Here is a 23344-nt window from a genome sequence, read left to right as displayed (position 1 = left end):
GAAGGAGATGTTCTCGTGTCTATGGCAGCCCAAAACCTCAAGTATATATAGGGGGAGGGGAGGGGCTGCGCCCCCACCTAGGTTTCCACCCCTAGGGGTGGCGGCCAGCCCTAGATCCCATCTAGGGGGCGGCCAAGGGGGGAGAGAGGGGGGGCGCACCACTAGGTGGGCCTTAGGCCCATCTGAGCCTAGGGTTTCCCCCTTTTCCCTTCTCTCTTCGCCTTGGGCCCTGGTGGGGGGGCGCACCAGCCCACCTAGGGCTGGTCCCCTCCCACACCTGGCCCATGCAGCCCTCCGGGGCTGGTGGCCCCACTTGGTGGACCCCCGGGACCCTCCCGGTGGTCCCGGTACGTTACCGATAGCACCCGAAACTTTTCCGGTGACCAAAACAGGACTTCCCATATATAAATCTTTACCTCCGGACCATTCCGGAACTCCTCGTGATGTTCGGGATCTCATCCGGGACTCCGAACAACATTCGGTAACCACGTGTATCTATTCCCTATAATCCTAGCATCATCGAACCTTAAGTGTGTAGACCCTATGGGTTCGGGAACCATGCAGACATGACCGAGACAACTCTCCGGTCAATAACCAACAGCGGGATCTGGATACCCATGTTGGCTCCCACATGTTCCACGATGATCTCATCAGATGAACCATGATGTCAAGGATTCAATCAATCCCGTATACAATTCCCTTTGTCCATCGGTATGATACTTGCCCGAGATTCGATCGTCGGTATCCCGATACCTTGTTCAATCTCATTACCGGAAAGTCTCTTTACTCGTTCCGTAACACATCATCCCATGATCAACTCCTTGGTCACATTGTGCACATTACGATGATGTCCTACCGAGTGGGCCCAGAGATACCTCTCAGTTTACACGGAGTGACAAATCCCAGTCTCGATTCGTGCCAACCCAACAGACACTTTGGGAGATACCTGTAGTGTACCTTTATAGCCACCCAGTTACGTTGTGACGTTTGGCACACCCAAAGCACTCCTACAGTATCCGGGAGTTGCACAATCTCATGGTCTAAGGAAATGATACTTGACATTAGAAAAGCTTTAGCATACGAACTACACGATCTTTGTGCTAGGCTTAGGATTGGGTCTTGTCCATCACATCATTCTCCTAGTGATGTGATCCCGTTATCAACGACATCCAATGTCCATGGTCAGGAAACCGTAACCATCTATTGATCAATGAGCTAGTCAACTAGAGGCTTACTAGGGACATGGTGTTGTCTATGTATCCACACATGTATCTGAGTTTCCTATCAATACAATTCTAGCATGGATAATAAACGATTATCATGAACAAGGAGATATAATAATAACCAATTTATTATTGCCTCTAGGGCATATTTCCAACATGTGAACCCATCTTGGATGAGTCAAACATAGGGGGAAGGGCCTCCTGGCAATATCCGGCATACTAGTAATCGATTATTTGGCCTTTTGTGATTGAACAACCTATGAATAGTTGTAGCCTACATAACCTACCTACCCAGACCAAGGGAACAAGGTATCAGATCACTGTAGTTCTAGACCCCTTTTTTCAAATAAAGGAAGTGACAACGTTTGCCCGAAGAGGTTGAATCAATAGTAAGAAGATACCACCCAGGCACAGAATCCGAAATAACAATCAGGAATAGGACTAGGAGAATGAGGTCCAATTTACGGAGTAAAGCTGTAATTGGGCTTAGTGCTTCGATTGCGCCTTAGGACTGGGACTGATAGGTAAATGCCCCTTGCTCAACCAATGAAGGCGGGTTGGGCTTTTCTTTCTTTTGTTTAGGATTGGCAAAAGGATGGCTGCCTGGGCTTCAAAGCTGTTAGATAATGCGCTCTTATCACTACAGGGACGCGAGAGAAATTCCTGCATCGTCGAGCTCAAACAATGAACTAGATGGTAAACATCATTTTAGTTGCAGTGATCAAAACACAGACCAAAATGATGCAAGCCAAGAGCAACAAACCGTGAAAGCGAGAACGGACCACGCCATGATCATGTGCAGATCGAAATAGGAGTAACATTCTCAAATTCATAAAAACAGACAGCTACACATAGGGAGCGGCTTACAACAGATCCTAACATCTACGGAGCCAGTGACATACATTCACTTGTGATCAAGAATTTGAAGCGCCGAGGCGACGGAGTGCATCACGAAGTGCGCGATCCTCAGCTTTATCTGCCCGCGACGCGGCAGCGGCCGAACCCCGCTCCGCCTTTCGCCCTTGTAGACTCCGATGAGATCGCTGGCACAGACTTTCTCACCCATGGTGGTGAAGGAGGTGTGTGTGACTGAACTTTCTTGGTTGCTTGCTTGCACTTCTGCTTGATGTCTCCTCCCTGCATGGTCTCGTCTATTTATAAGGCTTCAAGGAGCCTTATCTGGATGCAATACATGACAGCTAAATTCTTGCCCCTTTGTCTTATCAATGGAGGGCGCCACGACTGACTTTATTTTGGATAGTGTTCATTTTAGATGTAACCCTATACGTAATGTCTGTTGGTATAAGAAGCTTCTGCGTTCTGTTTTGTCACGGTCATGATTTGGGGCTGTTTGTCCCTCTGTTATCTGCAAATCATTGACCCTTAAACAGACACTGTTTGCCAATCTTGGACACCTGTTGTGTCATGTACATGTATGTGCAGAGAAGAGAATGGCTGCCAACCTGTGATGCCCCAAGATCCAGAGTATTGATCCGCTTATGAAGAATCATCTGGGATTATGTTGCTAATTGTGTGATTATGCTTGTCAATTGGGGGTAGTCAGAAGGTTCCTCCTAGCATCTGTGTTGCTAATCATTTGCATTGTCTTATCTGATGTAGTAGGTGCAGTCTAGTGGTTGGCCTTGACTGGTCTTGGTTTGGACACCTGTATCTGCATGATCCCCCATGGAAGACATTGTGGCCAGCCTTTTGTTGATAGGATAATGCATGGCTGCCTCCTGTGATTGGTCACAAGACTTATGCATCTTTCTTAACATGGCAATTTCCTCCTAATCGCTTGCATTCCATGAATCATGAAAGTAGATTCTGATTAATCAAGGCATGACGATGAAGGCATCAGTTATGATGATACGTTTAAGGACAGAATTATAATTTGCACAAAGGAAAAAGGCCAGGAACAGATGCAGACCACATAGTACACCAAGACGGTCCAACCGCCCGCATCTTGCATATATACATAGTACAGTATATATTTAGCTCACAAATAAGGTTGCTGTAACCTGTCACATCAAATACTCTCATCTCAGGACCATCTCTAAAAATGTACTAGGACCATAGCTAGGTACTTGGTGTGGTTTATCATGGTACATGGTACAAGGAGATAATTTCGTTGCCAAGAAAAAAAAACATATGTTTCAAGTTCTGAAACAATTGGTGGAAAACTCAATTTGATAAAATATTCTACTATAACACAAATTTTTGTCTCGGAATTATGTATAGACATTTTGACCTTGTTTTATTTCACTCAAAGTTGGAAAAGGTTGACATACAAAAACGGAGACCTGATCCACAGCAATTTGAGTCACCATCAATTTTCCAATACCAACCTTCTTCTTGATAGATTAACTACATGATTGTCTGCTGATTGATGATGAGACCTCTGAATTTTTCTGTTGATCATCTGCATTCCATGGATCTAGAAAGTAGTGTCTGATTAATCAAGACATGATGATGAAGGCATCATAAGCTCTGATGACAGGTTTGAGTATAGAACAAGCAGCCTGCACTACATTTGGAGCCAAGGAAAATGCCAGGAAGCAGACGGATGCCGGCCACAGAGACTATACAAGAAGAGTAGTTCGGCCGGCTGCATCTTGCATCTTAACCAAGCTTTTCAATTGATATTCCTTATTATTATTATTATTTTGAAACAAGATAGTACTCTCTCCGTAAACTAATATAAGAGCATTTAATGATTTAAACGCTTTTATATTAGTTTACAGAAGGAGAATTTCCTAATTATATGTTTTTTGCTTCTCATAAGTAACAACATGCTGTACTAGTGTGGTTGGTACAGAAGACACCAAAAAACATCAGATGCAGAACAAGAAGACAAGAATGTCGCCATCACTTGTCCAATGTTATTTCGGCCGTTGGTTGGGTCGACCTCACGAGCGAGAACACTTGGCCCAGCGCTGCCGTTGCCGCGCCACAACAAACAAACAAGCAGAGGATTTGGATCGCGCGGCCGGCATGGCGCCGCTGGCCGCCTCCCTGCTCCTCCCCTCCCCCTCGCCGCCGTGCCATCTCCTCCTCCGACGCTGCCCCGGCAGCCTCCGGCTGCTAGCGCCTCGGTCACCGCGATTGCCGCTCCGTCGCCTCTCGCGTGACGGCGGCGGCAGCGAGTGCCTGTCTCGGCTCCGGCATGTCCGGCCGCTCCGAGCCGTGCCCGTCATCGCGCCCGGCGACCAGTGGGGCAACTGGGCGTTCCTCCTCTCCGCCGCGGCCTTCGGCACCTGGTAACCGACACGCAAACCACCTGACCTGCCGGCCGAGACCCCTCAGCTCGCGCGTGCTACGTCCGTCCGTCCGTCGCCGCCGTGGAGGACTAGGAGTGATCCATCCGTGTATGTGTTGGTCAGGGCGGAGGAGCGGACGGCGTGGGGCGCGGCGCTGAGCGGGGCGCTGGTGAGCATCCTGGCGGGGCTGGCGGCGGCGTCGGCGGGGCTGGTGGCGCCCGGCGCGCCCGCGCAGGCCGTCGTCATGGAGTACCTGCTCCCCGTCGCCGTGCCGCTCCTGCTCCTCGGCGCCGACCTCCGCCGCGTCGTCCGCACCACCGGCGACCTCCTCAAGGCCTTCCTCATCGGATCAGGTAGGCCCGAAAGACCCTTCTTTTCTTTTGTTTTCTTCTATCCTTAACAGAAACAGTTGAGCAAATCCATGGCCACTGTCACTCTGTACTGTTACAGTTTAGGATGATTGGTGTAATTGGATGTAGTTGCAACTGTAATCGGCACGACGGTGGCTTATCTGCTGTTCCCGATGAGGTCGCTCGGCCAGGACGGCTGGAAGATCGCCGCCGCTCTCATGGGGAGCTACATTGGCGGAGGTAATGGATTTGCTAGATGTAAACTGATGGATGCATTTGATCGATCATGTCTGATGAACGCACTGTGATGTGATCATGGCGGCGGCAGCGGTGAATTTCGTGGCGATCTCGGAGGCGCTGGGCACGACGCCGTCGGTGGTGGCGGCCGGCGTGGCGGCGGACAACCTCATCTCCGCGCTCTACTTCACGGCCCTCTTCGCGCTGGCGTCCAAGATACCGCCGGAGCCCAAGAGCGCCTCCTCCCCGCAGGACGGCGCGGAGCCCCGGGGCAGCATGTCGGTGCTGCACGGCGGCGCGGCGCTGGCGCTCTCGTTCGCGATCTGCAGGGCCGGCACGGCGATCGCGGCGGGGCTGGGCGTGGCCGCCGGCGGCACGCTGCCGTGCGTGACGGCGCTGGTGGTGGCCCTGGCGACGGCGTTCCCGGGCGCGCTGGGCCGGCTCGCGCCGTCGGGGGAGACCATGGCGCTGATCCTCATGCAGGTGTTCTTCGCGGTGGTGGGCGCCAACGGCAGCGTGGTGGACGCGGTGACCAAGGCGCCCGCCGTGTTCGCGTTCGCGGCCGTGCAGGTGGCGGTGCACCTCGCCGTGGTGCTCGGAGTCGGGAGGCTGGCCGGGCTGGACAGGAAGCAGCTGCTCATCGCGTCCAACGCCAACGTCGGCGGGCCGACCACGGCCGCCGCCATGGCGACGGCGAAAGGGTGGGGCTCGCTCGTCGTGCCTGGCATCCTCGTCGGCATCTTCGGGATCTCCATCGCCACGTTCCTCGGCATCGGCTTCGGCATGTTCGTGCTCCGGAGAATGTCCGGCTTCTAGTCAGTGGCTTTCTTTCTTTCTTCTTCGCCTGCTAGAGTAGATTTTTTCGAGGCAATCTGGAGTGTTTTTAACTCTTTTATTTTTGACCGGCGAGTCAAACTTTTTTTTAGGAAATGACATCATGGCTAATTTTATTTCATCTCAAATAACGACAAATCATCTAAAATAAGGCTACGGATAAAAGATGGAGGATTGTCCGTCCACACACACCGTAGGATCAACCCTAGCCCTTCTAGCCAGCTCATGAGCCGCGCGATTCGATTCACGCGCACAATGCTCAAAACTAACATGACCAAAATTATCACAAATCTCAAAGCAATCATTAAGAATAAGGGTCGCTATTGAATTAACTGCTTCTTGATTAATCTCCTTGACCAATTCTGCACAATCTGTGTGAAATAGCAGTTTATGAACACCTAGAGAATCTGCAAATTGCAGACCCTTCTTCGTAGCCATAGCTTCCGGTGTATATGCATCAATTGTTTTACCCATATAGGAGACCTCAGCTGCAATAATATCGCCAGCATCATCTCTCAAGATCATGCCAATGGAAGCAGTACTCCCTTCATACTCAAATGATGCATCTATATTCAGCTTGACTGTACCCTGCGATGGTTTAGCCCACATTACCTATCTTGCCGGAAGTTGAACAGTGCCTGCCCGACAAAAGTTAAGAGCAAGAGCTTGTATTGATAAGGCAGAACATTCAAGTTCATGTATCTTTTTCTCCTTTTCCACCCTGTCTTCTTTCCCACCATAGGAACCAACTGGCCACCGCAATCAAACATGATACAGGGATTTGAGCAAGATATAGTGGGTCATCAATCGAAGTACAAATCAGCTCCTCTAGTACAGCTGAACCGGCCTTATCAACATTCAGAGTTCTTTCAACCTTTTCCAATAAACCCAAATTTTCCCAAACCATCTGCACTCGGGCACATTCAAATAAAGCATGCCGAATGTCTTTAGTATACACCTGACACACAGGAGATGCAGTATGAATTTTCATATGCTTGTTAGCAAGAATAGATTTACATGGAATAGCACACATGAAACTTGTTTCACTTGTCATATGCCTAATTATTTGTCTGGGCTGATGTTTAGTGTGATTACATTGTCTTGCGGTATAGTTTTTTTTGACAAATGGAATATATTAATATTGCGAAGCTTGCAATATGTATACTTTTTTTCGACATACGAAATATATTATTATTGAGAAGATACGTATTACAGTATAGTTATTTAATATTGGGTGATCGATCGCCCTGGGGGGGGGGGGGCTGTTTTAACTCTTTTTGTTTTTGAGTGGTGAGTCAAACTTGTTTCATTTGCCATATGCATATTTGTTTGTCTAGGATGATATTTAGTGTGGTCACATTGCGTTGCAGTCTAATTATTTCTTATGGACCCTATGCCTCATTTGGTCCATAGGGTAGAAAAATCATAGAAAATGAGATGATATGTATCTGAAATCCAATGTAGGTATAGGAAAAGGAAATTCACATCATAGGATTCTATTCCTACAAACCAAAGGGCTCTAAAGATTTTTTTCCTACAGAAATCCTATCCTATGAAATTCCTACTGAATTCCTTGAAACCAAAGGAGACCTAATATAGGGTGATAGATCAATTGGGGGGGGGGGGGGCATCTGCCGATTCGTTCTCCATGGGGGTCGAAGGGTGCACCTGTGTCTTGCTTTTTTGAGAAAAACCTACATCGAATCATTTATTTTAGATGTATACCGAAAATTATAAAATGTGTGTGAAAAGTTTAGACATCGAATCATTTATTTTCAAAAAAAAATATGTATTTAAAAAATATTAGATATGAATTTAAAAATGTTCTTGACGTGTACTAAAAATGTACAATGTCTAACAAAAAATGTAGACATTGAAAAAGAAAAGGGGAAAACAAAGAAAACAAAGGGAAAACAAAAGAAAACCAAATAAAGAAACGAAAGAAGTCTGAAGAGAAAAAAATAAAACCAGAAAACCAGAGCAAAAACAGAGCAAAAAGAAAAAGAAACAAAGAATACTTGAATTTGCATTCTTTAGGTATCTCTAGTGAACGTTGAGTTATTCTCTAGGAATATGAGGTTGCAAGTTCAACTATATGCATGCATGCGACATGATGTTAAGGATGCAACTTGTTAGGGCATGGCCAATGCGACGTCTTAACTGGTGCGTGCACTGGCGGAGCTTCCGCAAGGCCGAGTGGGCCGTGGACCGCCCAGGTTTCGAGAAAAACATAATTTATACAAGATCATGATGCCCAGCCGGCCAGCCCACCAGTAGGCAGTAGTGCAGCTCATTAAAAAAATACAGCAACACGCCAACACAACATCAGCCTCGCAACAACAGGCACGGTCACAACGGACGAGACTTGCCTGCTTCCTTAGTGTGCGCCCATCCGTGCTCCCGCATACGTGATATAATTTGATTGAAACAAAATAAGGCCCGGTCCCATTTCCTTAAAATTAGGGGAAAGATGATTAGATTAAAAAAAAAGAAAAAGACAGCCGTAGGATGAAGTAGGAGCACGGATGAGAGCATGGGGAGGAAGCAGACAAGCCGGATTCGGTCACAACATCACCCGCCGGCGGAAGAGGCGGATGTTTCCGAGAAAATGCTATAGAAAAAAGCAAAAGAAAAGGATTAGCAGCAGACCGTTCCTTGTGTCCTGGTAGATGTGTGGGAAAGTAAGAGAGAGGAAGAAACATGGGACCCACAAGGCTGCTGCTGTTTCTGTTGGGTGATAGTTTTACAAAACCATGGCTCACAGATACAAGGCTACATGAAGACCATGAGACCACCCTATGGTGATGCTTCCATAGTTCATGTCCTTACACTCTATTCTTTTTCAAACACGCCACAGATGCAAAAGCTCTTATATGCGCACATACACTCATCCGCATGAATGGAGGCACATTGTATTCATACGAGTACCTTTGAGAGACTGGGCCACCATCACTCTTTTTGTGGTATCGTGACAACTTCTATTTGCAGTCTTCAACATGTGCCTTCACTATACCAACATGCAGGGTTCACTATACACACACAGCTCGTCAGAGACAAACTATTTAGGCCCAGCCCCCCCCCCCCCCCCCCCCCTAAGTGCTGACATGCAGGCCATGCCTCTACTACATGATCTGCTGCTTATCAAGTTGCAGCACCGTAGATCGATGACTGAAAACACCACCGGTTCATGTGCTTATACAATTGCATCAAGCCCCGGTGTAACAGTTTAACTCTTTATATAAGATACAAAAGCATACTCAATACCATATTACCATCAACTTACAAGGATTGTTTTTAACCCGTACTCCCCTACCACACCTGCTGCCTTCTTATTACTTGCACATCTCCTTACGTCGGGCACCCCCGAGTTTTCTGCAAACCCTGCGACTATCTTCATATCGGACGGGGGATGCCACAAGTTTATTGTATAACCTCGATGCTATGAGTCTACCACAATATATATCATGAGTACGTAACCACAAGTATGTCATGAAGAAGACGAATCCTTGAGGAGGGTGATCGCGCGGCACACCTCCACCATGGTGGGCCGCGCCGGCGGCGAGTGCTGAGTGCACGCGATCCCAAGGTCCATCAGCTCGACAATGACGTTGTTCGCTTGTACCGCAGACAACATCATGTCCGTGGCCGCCAGCAGTGACTGTGCGATAATGGCGGTGACGTCATGCGGGTGGTGCCGCCTCACCCAGCCATGCAACGTGAGTCCCTCCTGGAAGAGCACATCGGTCGGGCGCTTCCCGGTGATCATCTCTAGTAGCATCACGCCGAAGCTGTACACGTCGCCTTCTGTTGAAGGATGGCCTCCTAGCCCGTACTCTAAATCCACGCAACAAGAACGCCATGATGAAAATGTTAAGAGAAGAACGTCACATGCATTTACGCTACTTATATGCTATGTTCATTCGGTTGTGTTGTAAATTACCTGGTGCGATGTAGCCCACAGAACCTTGCAACAATCCGGCAGTGGAGTTGCAGGGATCGGCAAAGCCTGCGTTGTCGTTGTCGCCCATGTCCTTGACCAGCTGCGCGATGCCGAAGTCAGCCACAATGGCCGTCATGTCGTCGTCGAGGAGCACATTGCTGGGCTTAAGGTCGCAGTGTACGACGCGGACGGGTGCGTAGTGATGTAGGTAGGTGAGCCCCTCGGCTATGTCGCCGGCGATGCCAACCAGCCATGCGACGTCCATGCCACGTCCGGGGCCGCCGTCACGCGGGTAGAGGTGCTTTTCTAGGCTACCATTGGTCATCAGCGGGAGCACGATCGCGTGGAAGTCCGGCTGGCTGCATGTGGTGACCACACGCAGCAGGTTCCGGTGCCGCGTCCGCCTCAGCACATCGCATTCCCGCTTGAAACTCCGGGAGACCTCGCCGCCTCCGGTATTGGGGTCGAGCACCTTGACGGCGACACGCGTGCCGTTGCGGAGCGTCCCCTCGTAAACGCGCCCGAATTGCCCCGCGCCGATCAGCCTTGAGTGCTCGAACCCGGCAGTCGCCTCGTAGAGCTCCCGTTGAGAGATCCTCGGGTAGTCCCCCCTCGTGCTGGGCTCGCATGGTAGCAACGGTGAGTGCCGCCTGTCTTGTCCCACGGCGCGGCACACGGCAAGCCCAATGATTGCCATCGTGAAGCTCGCGACTGTGCCAACGACGAGCAACACCACTCGCCGGTTATGGAGCAAGTTGCGCTTCGCACCGCTGCACCTAGGCAACCCAGGCGTCATCGACGCCGTCCCCGCACATAGTCTGTCATTGCCGAGGAACGCGTCCGCCCGAAATCCTGCAAAGGCCCCGCCGCTCGGCACCTCGCCTGAGAAGTCGTTGTATGAAAAGTTAACACGCAGCAGCGACGCCACCTTCTCCAAGGATTGAGGGAGGGTCCCCGTGAGGCCATTGCAGGACACGTCGAGGTACTTGAGCTCGATGCAGCTGCCGAGCTGCGGCGGGATCGTGCCGGAGAGCTGGTTTGATGACAGGTTAAGCAATTGCAACCTAACCATCTCGCCGATGGTCACCGGGATCGCGCCAGACAACAAGTTGCCCGCGAGGTTGAGGTTGAGCAATCCGCTCAGCCTAGATAAGCCAGCTGGGATCTTGCCTTGCAACATGTTGTTGGAGAGATCAAGATTTTCCATCGTCACACATTGCACGATGCTCGGCGGAATGGCGCCGGTGAGCCGGTTTTGCGAAAAATTGACGACCCCGAGCCACGGGATCATGCCAAGGGATAGCGGGATATCACCGGAGAGCAGGTTGTTTGAGAGGTGCAGCTGCTCGAGCTGCCGCATGCTGGAGATGCCCTGTGGGATGGAGCCGTTGAGGAGGTTATGGGAGAGGTTGAGGGTGTTGAGGTTTGTGAGGTTGGAGATGTTTGCCGGGATCGGGCCAAAGAGTCTGTTAAACTGAAGGTGGAGCTGCATGAGGCCGGGAGCGAGGCGACCGACGACAGGCGGGATCGTGCCGGCGATGTCATTCCCGGCGACGCCGAGCTCCTTTAGCGCGGTGCAGTTGGTAAGCGAGGCGAAGAATGGTTCAAGGCCGGTGTTGTTCCGCGAGTTCGCGAGGTGGTTGAACGACAGGTGCAAATACTCGAGGTTGCTCATGCCGCTGAACATGTCATCCCGCGGCAGCTCGCCGGTGAGGAAGTTCGATTGCAGTAGCAGCCATCGGAGCTTCGTTGAGTTTGACAGTGAGCGGGGGATGACGCCATGGAGTTTGTTGGACCGCAACACGAGGGATGTCAGCTCAGGGAGTGGGCAATCCGCTCGGATGGGGATCTTGCCGCCGAGAAAGTTTGACGACATATCAATGTAGTGCAAGGCGGAGAGGTTGCAGAAGATAGCAGACGGGATATGCCCGGAGAGGTTGTTGTCGCCGAGATTTAGGTATACCAAGCGCCGAATATGCGAGAGCTCCACCGGAATCGATCCCTCCAATTGGTTTCCGCTGAGGCTGAGCTGCGTCAGCCGAGAAAGCTTCCCGAGCTCCTGCGGCACCGCTCCAGAGAAGACGTTCTCGGAGAGATCGAGGATGCTGAGTCTCGAGAGGTTGCCGAGCTCCGGCGGGACCGCCCCGGTGAGCGTGTTCGACGACAAATCGAGAAACTTGAGGCGTGATAGGTTGCCAAGCTCCGGCGGGACCATCCAGGCGAGCATGTTCAATGACACGTCGAGAAACTTTAGGCGGGAGAGGTTACCGAGCTCTGGCGGAATCATCCCGGAGAGCATGTTCAAGGACATGTCGAGAAACTTGAGGTAGGAGAGGTTGCCGAGCTCCGGTGGGACGCTGCCGGTGAAGTGGTTGCCGGAGAGGTTGAGTGTCCTGAGGTGCGAGAGGTTGCCAAGCGCGGGCACGACCCTGCCAGAGAGCTTCTGTTCACTTAGTATTAACTTGACGACATGGCGCTCCGTGTCGCAAGCAACACCGGTCCAGTTGCACACGTCCGGCGAGCCCCAGCCGGCGAGCGCTCCATTGGGGTCGCCGGACACGCCGGCCTTGAAGACCAAAAGCACGGAGCGGTCGTCCTCTTCTCCCAGGAGAGCTGGGCTTGCGGTGTGGAGGAAGAAGAAGAGGAGAAATGTGAGGATGGGGGCCGTGATTGGCCTGGCCATGAGATGAGAGCACGCGCCGGGTAGCTTGGAGCTGGTGGTCGAGCTCGGAATCAGATCGGAGCTAAGCAAAATGGGTCGGTGATGGTTAGAGCAAGATTTGCTGCACAGCGCGGGCAGGGTTTTATAAAGGTTGGAGGTCGAGCGCCGTGCCTAACTAATTTAGGGTTTGGATACGATCTGCATGCATGGCTGTGGGGCCGGCCTGGTGGTTTGGATACGGTCTCACGGGATATCTAATCCACGGATGCGACTAATTAGCGTACAAAAATGCTACAATTAGCGTCTCAACGGCTAATCATGCATGCATGTATGTGTATGCCTGCGTGCAAGGTTTTCCTTTGGGTTACCACTTCATGGTAACTCCACGGGTATATGTAAGCTTAAACTCTACTCCCCTTCCCCCAAAATATAGGATTTTTTTATGTCCTTCTACGTATGACTTTGACTACGTACAAGTCTTATGGGGGTAGACTTGACTTATCAATGATATTCAATATCTAAGAACTAACCCTGGTTAGTGGTTGAATGGTTAGGAGGACAGTGGTATTTCTAGCATATTAGGGTTTAAATCATAGTGCTCACATTATTTCTGTATTCATTTCAGGATCTCTAGCGATGCGCGTTCAGTGGGAGAAGACATTCTCAATCTCTCGAAGGTGCTTATAGCGGTAGGGTCTGCGTGTGTGTTCATAGAAATAAGTGTATCCGCGCATATATGAGCGCATGTGTCTATTGTGTTCTATAAAAAATGATATTCAGTATCTTACCGATGTTTATGCTTTCCTTCGAGATACGCAAAGGGGTAATGAAAAGATTGGATTATTATTGATCCAGATTTTTCTGGCAACGTGATGTAAAGGAAAAAAGTAAAAAAGTAACGAGCTAAGTGGGATAGATATCGAGGACCTGGAAATTAAGAATAAGTGCCTACCTACTACTTCCTTCGTTCTTATTTACTTTGCATATTAGCTTTGTCTCGAGTCAAATTTTGCAAACTTTAACCAAGTTTATACAAAAAAACATATTACATCCACAATATCAAATCAATACCATTAGAATCATCATTGAATATATTTAAATACCATGTATAGTATTTGTTACTGTGAAAGTTTAGATTATGTTCTAAAAACTTGGCCAAATGTTTATAAAGTTTGACTTAAGTCAAAGCTAATATGCGGGTAAGTAAAAATGGAGGGAGTAAATGGTTGTTTAAGATGCTTAATGATGGGTAGGGAGGGGGAGTTTGGCATGAGTTGCTTTGTAGCAAATACCTCAAATGGAGGGAGTAAATGGTTGCCATTAAAAACAAGATATCCATGTGGTACTTGGACAGAAATGTGGTTCTCAGAAAATAGAATCTGGCTAAACGGAGATAGAGGGCTCCAAGAAGTGTGAGCTTTTGTGATAATAAGGAGGAAACAACTCAACACTTATTTTTGACCTGTCCTTTTACCACCATACTCTAGCCAACCGTCCATTTGGCCTATAATTCACCCGCTTCAACAAGTATACCAAATTTGTTTGAAAACTGAATGACATGGGTTGCGCTTTAGTTTGGGCCATCTGAAATTGCCGGGCTGATTATTATTTTTAACATGTCAAAACTTCCAAAAATAATTGCAGTTATCCTTGGAGCTACCAGGTGGATCCATATGTGGTGTTCCCTGCGTCATGTGGAGGCACGGACGGCCATGGCTTTGTGGTGTAGCCAATGAGAGATGGTCACTTGGGTTATATTCAACCAGTTTGGATGATGGTCCTGTAGTAGGATTTGTGAATGAGTCATGCAATCCTATTCTAGGCGATTGTGGCACCACTTGTTTTTTTTTTCTTTTATTGCAAGACTGTATGGATGTTTAACTTTGCTTTAATAAGATGGTTGTGTGCATCAACCGATGTAGAGGCCCGGAATATCCCTTTCCAAAGAAAAAAAGTCTAATTAAGATTTGATAGTTCGATCGTTACTTTGTATGGTTAGCATTCTACTACCTTTCTGTTGGAAATATGCCCTAGAGGCAATAATAAAAGGATTATTATTATATTTCCTTGTTCATGATAATTGTCTTTTATTCATGCTATAATTGTGTTATCCGGAAATCGTAATACATGTGTGAATAATAGACACCAACATGTCCCTAGTAAGCCTCTAGTTGACTAGCTCGTTGATCAACAGATAGTCATGGTTTCCTGACTATGGACATTGGATGTCATTGATAACGAGATCACATCATTAGGAGAATGATGTGATGGACAAGACCCAGTCCTAAACATAGCACAAGATCGTATAGTTCGTTTGCTAGAGTTTTTCCAATGTCAAGTATCTTTTACTTAGACCATGAGATCGTGTAACTCCCGGATACCGTAGGAGTACTTTGGGTATACCAAACGTCACAAGTAACTGGGTGGCTATAAAGGTATACTACGGGTATCTCCGAAAGTGTCTGTTGGGTTGACACGGATCAAGACTGGGATTTGTCACTCCGTATGACGGAGAGGTATCACTGGGCCCACTCGGTAATGCATCATCATTATGAGCTCAAAGTGACCAAGTGTCTGGTCACGGGATCATGCATTACGGTACGAGTAAAGTGACTTGCCGGTAACGAGATTGAACGAGGTATCGGGATACCGACGATCGAATCTCGGGCAAGTAACATACCGATTGACAAAGGGAATTGTATACGGGGTTGCTTGAATCCTCGACATCGTGGTTCATCCGATGAGATCATCGAGGAGCATGTGGGAGCCAACATGGGTATCCAGATCCCGCTGTTGGTTATTGACCGGAGAGCAATCTCGGTCATGTCTACATGTCTCCCGAACCCGTAGGGTCTACACACTTAAGGTTGGGTGACGCTAGGGTTGTAGGGATATGTATATGCAGTAACCCGAATGTTTTTCGGAGTCCCGGATAAGATCCCGGACGTCATGAGGAGTTCCGGAATGGTCCGGAGGTAAAGAATTATATACAGGAAGTGCTATTTTGGCCATCGGAACAAGTTTCGGGGTCACCGGTATTGTACCGGAACCACCGGAAGGGTCCCGGGGGTCCACCGGGTGGGGCCACCTATCCAGGAGGGCCCCATGGGCTGAAGTGGGAAGGTATCCAGCCCAAAGTGGGCTGGGGCGCCACTTCCCCTAGGGCCCAAGCGCCTAGGGTAGGGGAAACCCTAAAGGGGGGCGCCCCCTTGCTTGGGGGGCAAGCCCCCCACCCCTTGGCCGCCGCCCCCCTAGGAGATTGCATCTCCTAGGGCCGCCGCCCCCCTAGGCTCCCTATATATATTGGGGGGAGGGAGGGCCTCTTACCCACGCCATTGGTGCCTCCCTCTCCCTCTCCAACACCTCCTCCTCCTCCGTAGAGTTTGGCGAAGCCCTGCCGGAGTACTGCAGCTCCATCATCACCACGCCGTCGTGCTGCTGCTGGAGCCATCTTCCTCAACCTCTCCTTCCCCCTTGCTGGATCAAGAAGGAGGAGACGTTACGCTGACCGTACGTGTGTTGAATGCGGAGGTGTCGTCCGTTCGGCGCTAGGATCTCCGGTGATTCGGATCACGTCGAGTACGACTCCCTCATCCCCGTTCTTTGAACGCTTCTGCTCGCGATCTACAAGGTATGTAGATGCATCCAATCACTCGTTGCTAGATGAACTCATAGATGGATCTTGGTGAAACCGTAGGAAAATTTTTGTTTTCTGCAACGTTCCCCAACAGTGGCATCATGAGCTAGGTCTATGTGTAGTTCTCTTTGCACGAGTAGAACACAATTTGTTGTGGGCGTAGATGTTGTCAACTTTCTTGCCGCTACTAGTCTTATTTTGCTTCAGCGGTATTGTGGGATGAAGCGGCCCGGACCAACCTTACATGTACGCTTACGTGAGACCGGTTCCACCGACTAACATGCACTAGTTGCATAAGGTGGCTGGCGGGTGTCTATCTCTCCCACTTTAGTTGGAGCGGATTCGATGAAAATGGTCCTTATGAAGGGTAAATAGAAGTTGACAAATCACGTTGTGGCTTTCACGTAGGTAAGAAAACGTTCTTGCTAGAACCCTATTGCAGCCACGTAAAACTTGCAACAACAATTAGAGGACGTCTAACTTGTTTTTGCAGCAAGTGTTTTGTGCTGTGATATGGCCAAAGTTGTGATGAATGATGAATGATATATATGTGATGTATGAGATGTTCATGCTATTGTAATAGGAATCACGACTTGCATGTCGATGAGTATGACAACCGGCAGGAGCCATAGGAGTTGTCTTTATTTTTTGTATGACCTGCGTGTCATTGAGAAACGCCATGTAAATTACTTTACTTTATTGCTAAATGCGTTAGCCATAGTAGTAGAAGTAATAGTTGGCGAGCAACTTCATGGAGACACGATGATGGAGATCATGATGATGGAGATCATGGTGTCATGCCGGTGACAAGATGATCATGGAGCCCCAAGATGGAGATCAAAGGAGCTATGTGATATTGGCCATATCATGTCACTATTATTATTTGATTGCATGTGATGTTTATCATGTTTTTGCATCTTGTTTACTTAGAATGACGGTAGTAAATAAGATGATCCCTCATAATAATTTCAAGAACGTGTTCCCCCTAACTATGCATCGTTGCGACAGTTCGTTGTTTCGAAGCACCACGTTGATGATCGGGTGTGATAGATTCTAACGTTCACATACAACGGGTGTAAGAAAGATTTACACATGCAAACACTTAGGTTGACTTGACGAGCCTAGCATGTACAGACATAGCCTCGGAACACAGAAGACCGAAAGGTCGAGCATGAGTCGTATAGAAGATACGATCAACATGAAGATGTTCACCGATGTTGACTAGTCCGTCTCACGTGATGATCGGACACGGCCTAGTTAACTCGGATCATGTTATACTTAGATGACTGGAGGGATGTCTATCTAAGTGGGAGTTCATTTGATTAGATGAACTTAATTATCATGAACTTAGTCTAAAATATTTACAATATGTCTTGTAGATCAAATGGCCAATGTTGTCCTCAACTTCAACGCGTTCCTAGAGAAAACCAAGCTGAAAGACGATGGCAGCAACTACACGGATTGGGTCCGGAACCTGAGGATCATCCTCATAGCTGCCAAGAAAGATTGTGTCCTACGAGCACCGCTAGGTGAAGCACCTGCTTTCCCTGCAGAACAAGACGTTATGAACGCTTGGCAGACACGTAATGATGATTACTCCCTCGTTCGGTGTGGCATGCTTTACAGCTTAGAACCAGGGCTCCAAAAGCGTTTTGAGAGACACGGAGCATATGAGATGTTCGAAGAGCTGAAAATGGTTTTTCAAGCTCATGCCCGGGTCGAGAGATATCAAGTCTCCGACAAGTTCTTCAACTGTAAGATGGAGGAAAATAGTTCTGTCAGCGAGCACATACTCAAAATGTCTGGGTTGCATAACCGCTTGACTCGGCTAGGAGTTAATCTCCCGGATGACGCGGTCATTGACAGAATCCTTCAGTCGCTTCCACCGAGCTACAAGAGCTTTGTGATGAACTTCAATATGCAGGGGATGGAAAAGACCATTCCTGAAGTATTTGCAATGCTGAAATCAGCAGAGGTAGAAGTCAAAAAGGAACATCAAGTGTTGATGGTGAATAAAATCACTAAGTTCAAGAAAGGCAAGGGTAAGAAGAACTTCAAGAAGGATGGCAAGGGAGTGCCACGCCCGGTAAGCAAGCTGCCGCGAAGAAGCCAAAGAATGGGCCCAAGCCCGAGACTGAGTGCTTTTATTGCAAGGGAAGTGGTCACTGGAAGCGAAACTGCCCCAAATACTTAGCGGACAAGAAGGCTGGCATCACGAAAGGTATATGTGATATACATGTAATTGATGTGTACCTTACCAGTACTCGTAGTAGCTCCTGGGTATTTGATACCGGTGCAGTTGCTCACATTTGAACTCAAAGCAGGAGCTACGGAATAAGCGGAGACTGGCGAAGGACGAGGTGACGATGCGCGTCGGGAATGGTTCCAAGGTCGATGTGATCGCCGTCGGCACGCTACCTCTACATTTACCTACGGGATTAGTTTTGAACCTCAATAATTGTTATTTAGTGCCAAGTTTGAGCATGAACATTGTATCAGGATCTCGTTTAATACGAGATGGTCACTCATTTAAATCCGAGAATAATGGTTGTTCTATTTATATGAGAGATATGTTTTATGGTCATGCTCCGATGGTGAATGGTTTATTCTTAATGAATCTCGAGCGTAATGCTACACATATTCATAGTGTGAGTACCAAAAGATGTAAGGTTGATAATGATAGTCCCATATACTTGTGGCACTGCCGCCTTGGTCACATAGGTGTCAAACGCATGAAGAAGCTCCATGCAGATGGACTTTTAGAGTCTCTTGATTATGAATCATTTGACACGTGCGAACCATGCCTCATGGGTAAATGACCAAGACTCCGTTCTCAGGAACAATGGAGCGAGCAACCAACTTATTGGAAATCATGCATACTGATGTGTGCGGTCCAATGAGTGTTGAGGCTCGCGGTGAAGGAAATATGCCCTAGAGGAAATAATAAAGTTATTATTTATTTCCTTATATCATGATAAATGTTTATTATTCATGCTAGAATTGTATTAACCGGAAACATAATACATGTGTGAATACATAGACAAACTTAGTGTCACTAGTATGCCTCTACTTGACTAGCTCGTTAATCAAAGATGGTTATGTTTCCTAACCATGAACAAAGAGTTGTTATTTGATTAACGGGATCACATCATTAGGTGAATGATCTGATTGACATGACCCATTCCATTAGCTTAGCACCCGATCGTTTAGTATGTTGCTATTGCTTTCTTCATGACTTATACATGTTCCTATGACTATGAGATTATGCAACTCCCGTTTGCCGGAGGAACACTTTGTGTGCTACCAAACGTCACAACGTAAATGGGTGATTATAAAGGAGCTCTACAGGTGTCTCCAAAGGTAGATGTTGCGTTGGCGTATTTCGAGATTAGGATTTGTCACTCCGATTGTCGGAGAGGTATCTCTGGGCCCTCTCGGTAATGCACATCACATAAGCCTTGCAAGCATTGCAACTAATGAGTTAGTTGCGAGATGATGTATTACGGAACGAGTAAAGAGACTTGCCGGTAACGAGATTGAACTAGGTATTGGATACCAACGATCAAATCTCGGGCAAGTAACATACCGATGACAAAGGGAACAACGTATGTTGTTATGCGGTCTGACCGATAAAGATCTTCGTAGAATATGTAGGAGCCAATATGGGCATCCAGGTCCCACTATTGGTTATTGACCGGAGATTTGTCTCAGTCATGTCTACATTGTTCTCGAACCGTAGGGTCCACACGCTTAACGTTACGATGACAGTTATTATGAGTTTATGCATTTTGATGTACCGAAGTTAGTTCGGAGTGCCGGATGTGATCACGGACATGACGAGGAATCTCGAAATGGTCGAGACATAAAGATTGATATATTGGATGACTATATTCGGACACCGGAAGGGTTCCGGAGTAATATCGGATAAAACCGGAGCACCGGGGGGTTACCGGAACCCACCGGGGGGTTAATGGGCCTTATGGGCCTAAAGTGGAGAAGTGGAAGGGGCTGCCAGGGCAGGCCGCGCGCCCCCACTCCCCCTGGTCCGAATTGGACTAGGAGGGAGGGGCGGCGCCCCCCCCCCTCTTTCCTTCTCTTCTCCACCAATCCTATTTGGACTAGGAAAAGGGGGGGGAGTCCTACTCCCGGTAGGAGTAGTACTCCTCCTGCGCCACCATAGGGCCGGCCGAACCCCTCCCTCTTGGATCCTTTATATACGGGGGCAGGGGGCACCCCTAGACACACAAGTTGATCCACGTGATCGTTCCTTAGCCGTGTGCGGTGCCCCCTGCCACCATATTCCACCTCGATCATATCGTTGTAGTGCTTAGGCGAAGCCCTGCGTCGGTAGAACATCATCATCGTCACCACGCCGTCGTGCTGACAGAACTCATCCCCGAAACTTTGCTGGATCGGAGCCCGGGGAGCGTCATCGACCTGTACGTGTGCTAAGAACTCGGAGGTGCCGGAGTAACGGTGCTTGGATCTGTCGGATCGGGAAGACGTACGACTACTTCTTCTACGTTGCGTCAACGCTTCCGTTGCGGTCTACGAGGGTACCTAGACAACACTCTCCCCTCTCGTTGCTATGCATCACCATGATCTTGCGTGTGCGTAGGAAAATTTTGAAATTACTACGTTCCCCAACAGTGGCATCCGAGCCTGGTTTTCTGGTTTGATGTTATATGCACGAGTAGAACACAAGTGAGTTGTGGGCGATATAAGTCATACTGCTTACCAGCATGTCATACTTTGGTTCGGCGGTATTGTTGGATGAAGCGGCCCGGACCGACATTACGCGTACGCTTACGCGAGACCGGTTCTCCCGACGTGCTTTGCACATAGGTGGCTTGCGGGTGACAGTTTCTCCAACTTTAGTTGAACCGAGTGTGGCTACGCCCGGTCCTTGCGAAAAAGGTTAAAACAGCACCAACTTGACAAACTATCGTTGTGGTTTTGATGCGTAGGTAAGATTGGTTCTTGCTTAAGCCCGTAGCAGCCACGTAAAACTTGCAACAACAAAGTAGAGGACGTCTAACTTGTTTTTGCAGGGCATGTTGTGATGTGATATGGTCAAGACATGATGCTAAATTTTATTGTATGAGATGATCATGTTTTGTAACCGAGTTATCGGCCACTGGCAGGAGCCATATGGTTGTCGCTTTATTGTATGCAATGCAACCGCGATGTAATGCTTTACTTTATCACTAAGCGGTAGCGATAGTCGTGGAAGCATAAGATTGGCGAGACGACAACGATGCTACGATGGAGATCAAGGTGTCGCGCCGGTGACGATGGTGATCATGACGGTGCTTCGGAGATGGAGATCATAGGCACAAGATGGTGATGGCCATATCATATCACTTATATTGATTGCATGTGATGTTTATCTTTTATGCATCTTATCTTGCTTTGATTGACGGTAGCATTATAAGATGATCTCTCACTAATTATCAAGAAGTGTTCTCCCTGAGTATGCACCGTTGCGAAAGTTCTTCGTGCTGAGACACCACGTGATGATCGGGTGTGATAGGCTCTACGTTCAAATACAACGGGTGCAAAACAGTTGCACACGCGGAATACTCAGGTTATACTTGACGAGCCAAGCATATACAGATATGGCCTCGGAACACGGAGACCGAAAGGTCGAGCGTGAATCATATAGTAGATATGATCAACATAGTGATGTTCACCAATGAAACTACTCCATCTCACGTGATGATCGGACATGGTTTAGTTGATTTGGATCACGTGATCACTTAGAGGATTAGAGGGATGTCTATCTAAGTGGGAGTTCTTAAGTAATTTGATTAATTGAACTTAAATTTATCATGAACTTAGTACCTGATAGTATCTTGCTTGTTTATGTTTGATTGTAGATAGATGGCTCGTGCTGTTGTTCCGTTGAATTTTAATGCGTTCCTTGAGAAAACAAAGTTGAAAGATGATGGTAGCAATTACACGGACTGGGTCCGTAACTTGAGGATTATCCTCATTGCTGCACAGAAGAATTACATCCTGGAAGCACCGCTGGGTGCCAGGCCTGCTGCTGGAGCAACACCAGATGTTATGAACGTCTGGCAGAGCAAAGCTGATGACTACTCGATAGTTCAGTGTGCCATGCTTTACGGCTTAGAATCGGGACTTCAACGACGTTTTGAACGTCATGGAGCATATGAGATGTTCCAGGAGTTGAAGTTAATATTTCAAGCAAATGCCCGGATTGAGAGATATGAAGTCTCCAATAAGTTCTATAGCTGCAAGATGGAGGAGAACAGTTCTGTCAGTGAGCATATACTCAAAATGTCTGGGTATAATAATCACTTGATTCAGATGGGAGTTAATCTTCCAGATGATTGCGTCATTGACAGAATTCTCCAATCACTGCCACCAAGCTACAAGAGCTTCGTGATGAACTATAATATGCAAGGGATGAACAAGACTATTCCCGAGCTCTTCGCAATGCTGAAAGCTGCGGAGGTAGAAATCAAAAAGGAGCATCAAGTGTTGATGGTCAACAAGACCACTAGTTTCAAGAAAAAGGGCAAAGGGAAGAAGAAGGGAAACTTCAAGAAGAACGGCAAGCAAGTTGCTGCTCAAGAGAAGAAACCCAAGTCTGGACCTAAGCCTGAAACTGAGTGCTTCTACTGCAAGCAGACTGGTCACTGGAAGCGGAACTGCCCCAAGTATTTGGCGGATAAGAAGGATGGCAAGGTGAACAAAGGTATATGTGATATACATGTTATTGATGTGTACCTTACTAATGCTCGTAGTAGCACCTGGGTATTTGATACTGGTTCTGTTGCTAATATTTGCAACTCGAAACAGGGACTACGGATTAAGCGAAGATTGGCTAAGGACGAGGTGACGATGCGCGTGGGAAACGGTTCCAAAGTCGATGTGATCGCGGTCGGCACGCTACCTCTACATCTACCTTCGGGATTAGTATTAGACCTAAATAATTGTTATTTGGTGCCAGCGTTGAGCATGAACATTATATCTGGATCTTGTTTAATGCGAAACGGTTATTCACTTAAATCAGAGAATAATGGTTGTTCTATTTATATGAGTAATATCTTTTATGGTCATGCACCTTTGAAGAGTGGTCTATTCTTGTTGAATCTCGATAGTAGTGATACACATATTCATAATGTAGAAGCCAAAAGATGCAGAGTTGATAATGATAGTGCAACTTATTTGT

At 47.9% G+C, this 23344-nt stretch overlaps 2 protein-coding genes across 2 annotated transcripts; one reads left to right on the top strand and one right to left on the bottom strand.

The window, feature by feature from the left end:
* The first annotated feature begins 4148 nt into the window (after positions 1-4148).
* On the top strand, positions 4149-6046 carry LOC123150586 (uncharacterized membrane protein YjcL). Its single transcript, XM_044570425.1, has 4 exons — positions 4149-4483; positions 4607-4836; positions 4963-5073; positions 5162-6046. Exons 1-4 carry the CDS (start codon positions 4218-4220, stop codon positions 5884-5886), a joined length of 1332 nt encoding a protein of 443 aa, XP_044426360.1. The 5' UTR covers positions 4149-4217; the 3' UTR covers positions 5887-6046.
* A 3345-nt stretch (positions 6047-9391) lies between these two features.
* On the bottom strand, positions 9392-12527 carry LOC123153226 (putative leucine-rich repeat receptor-like serine/threonine-protein kinase At2g24130). Its single transcript, XM_044572444.1, has 3 exons — positions 10521-12527; positions 9845-10316; positions 9392-9738 (listed from the first exon to the last, which is right to left on the bottom strand). The coding sequence occupies exons 1-3, from the start codon at positions 12525-12527 to the stop codon at positions 9392-9394; spliced, it is 2826 nt and encodes a 941-aa protein (XP_044428379.1).
* Between the last annotated feature and the right edge of the window lie 10817 nt (positions 12528-23344).

This window comes from Triticum aestivum, chromosome 7A (genome assembly GCF_018294505.1).
Source record: "Triticum aestivum cultivar Chinese Spring chromosome 7A, IWGSC CS RefSeq v2.1, whole genome shotgun sequence".
NCBI lineage: Eukaryota > Viridiplantae > Streptophyta > Magnoliopsida > Poales > Poaceae > Triticum > Triticum aestivum.
The sequence above is the reverse complement of the archived record's forward strand: the minus strand, read 5'-3'. Positions and strand labels throughout refer to the sequence as shown.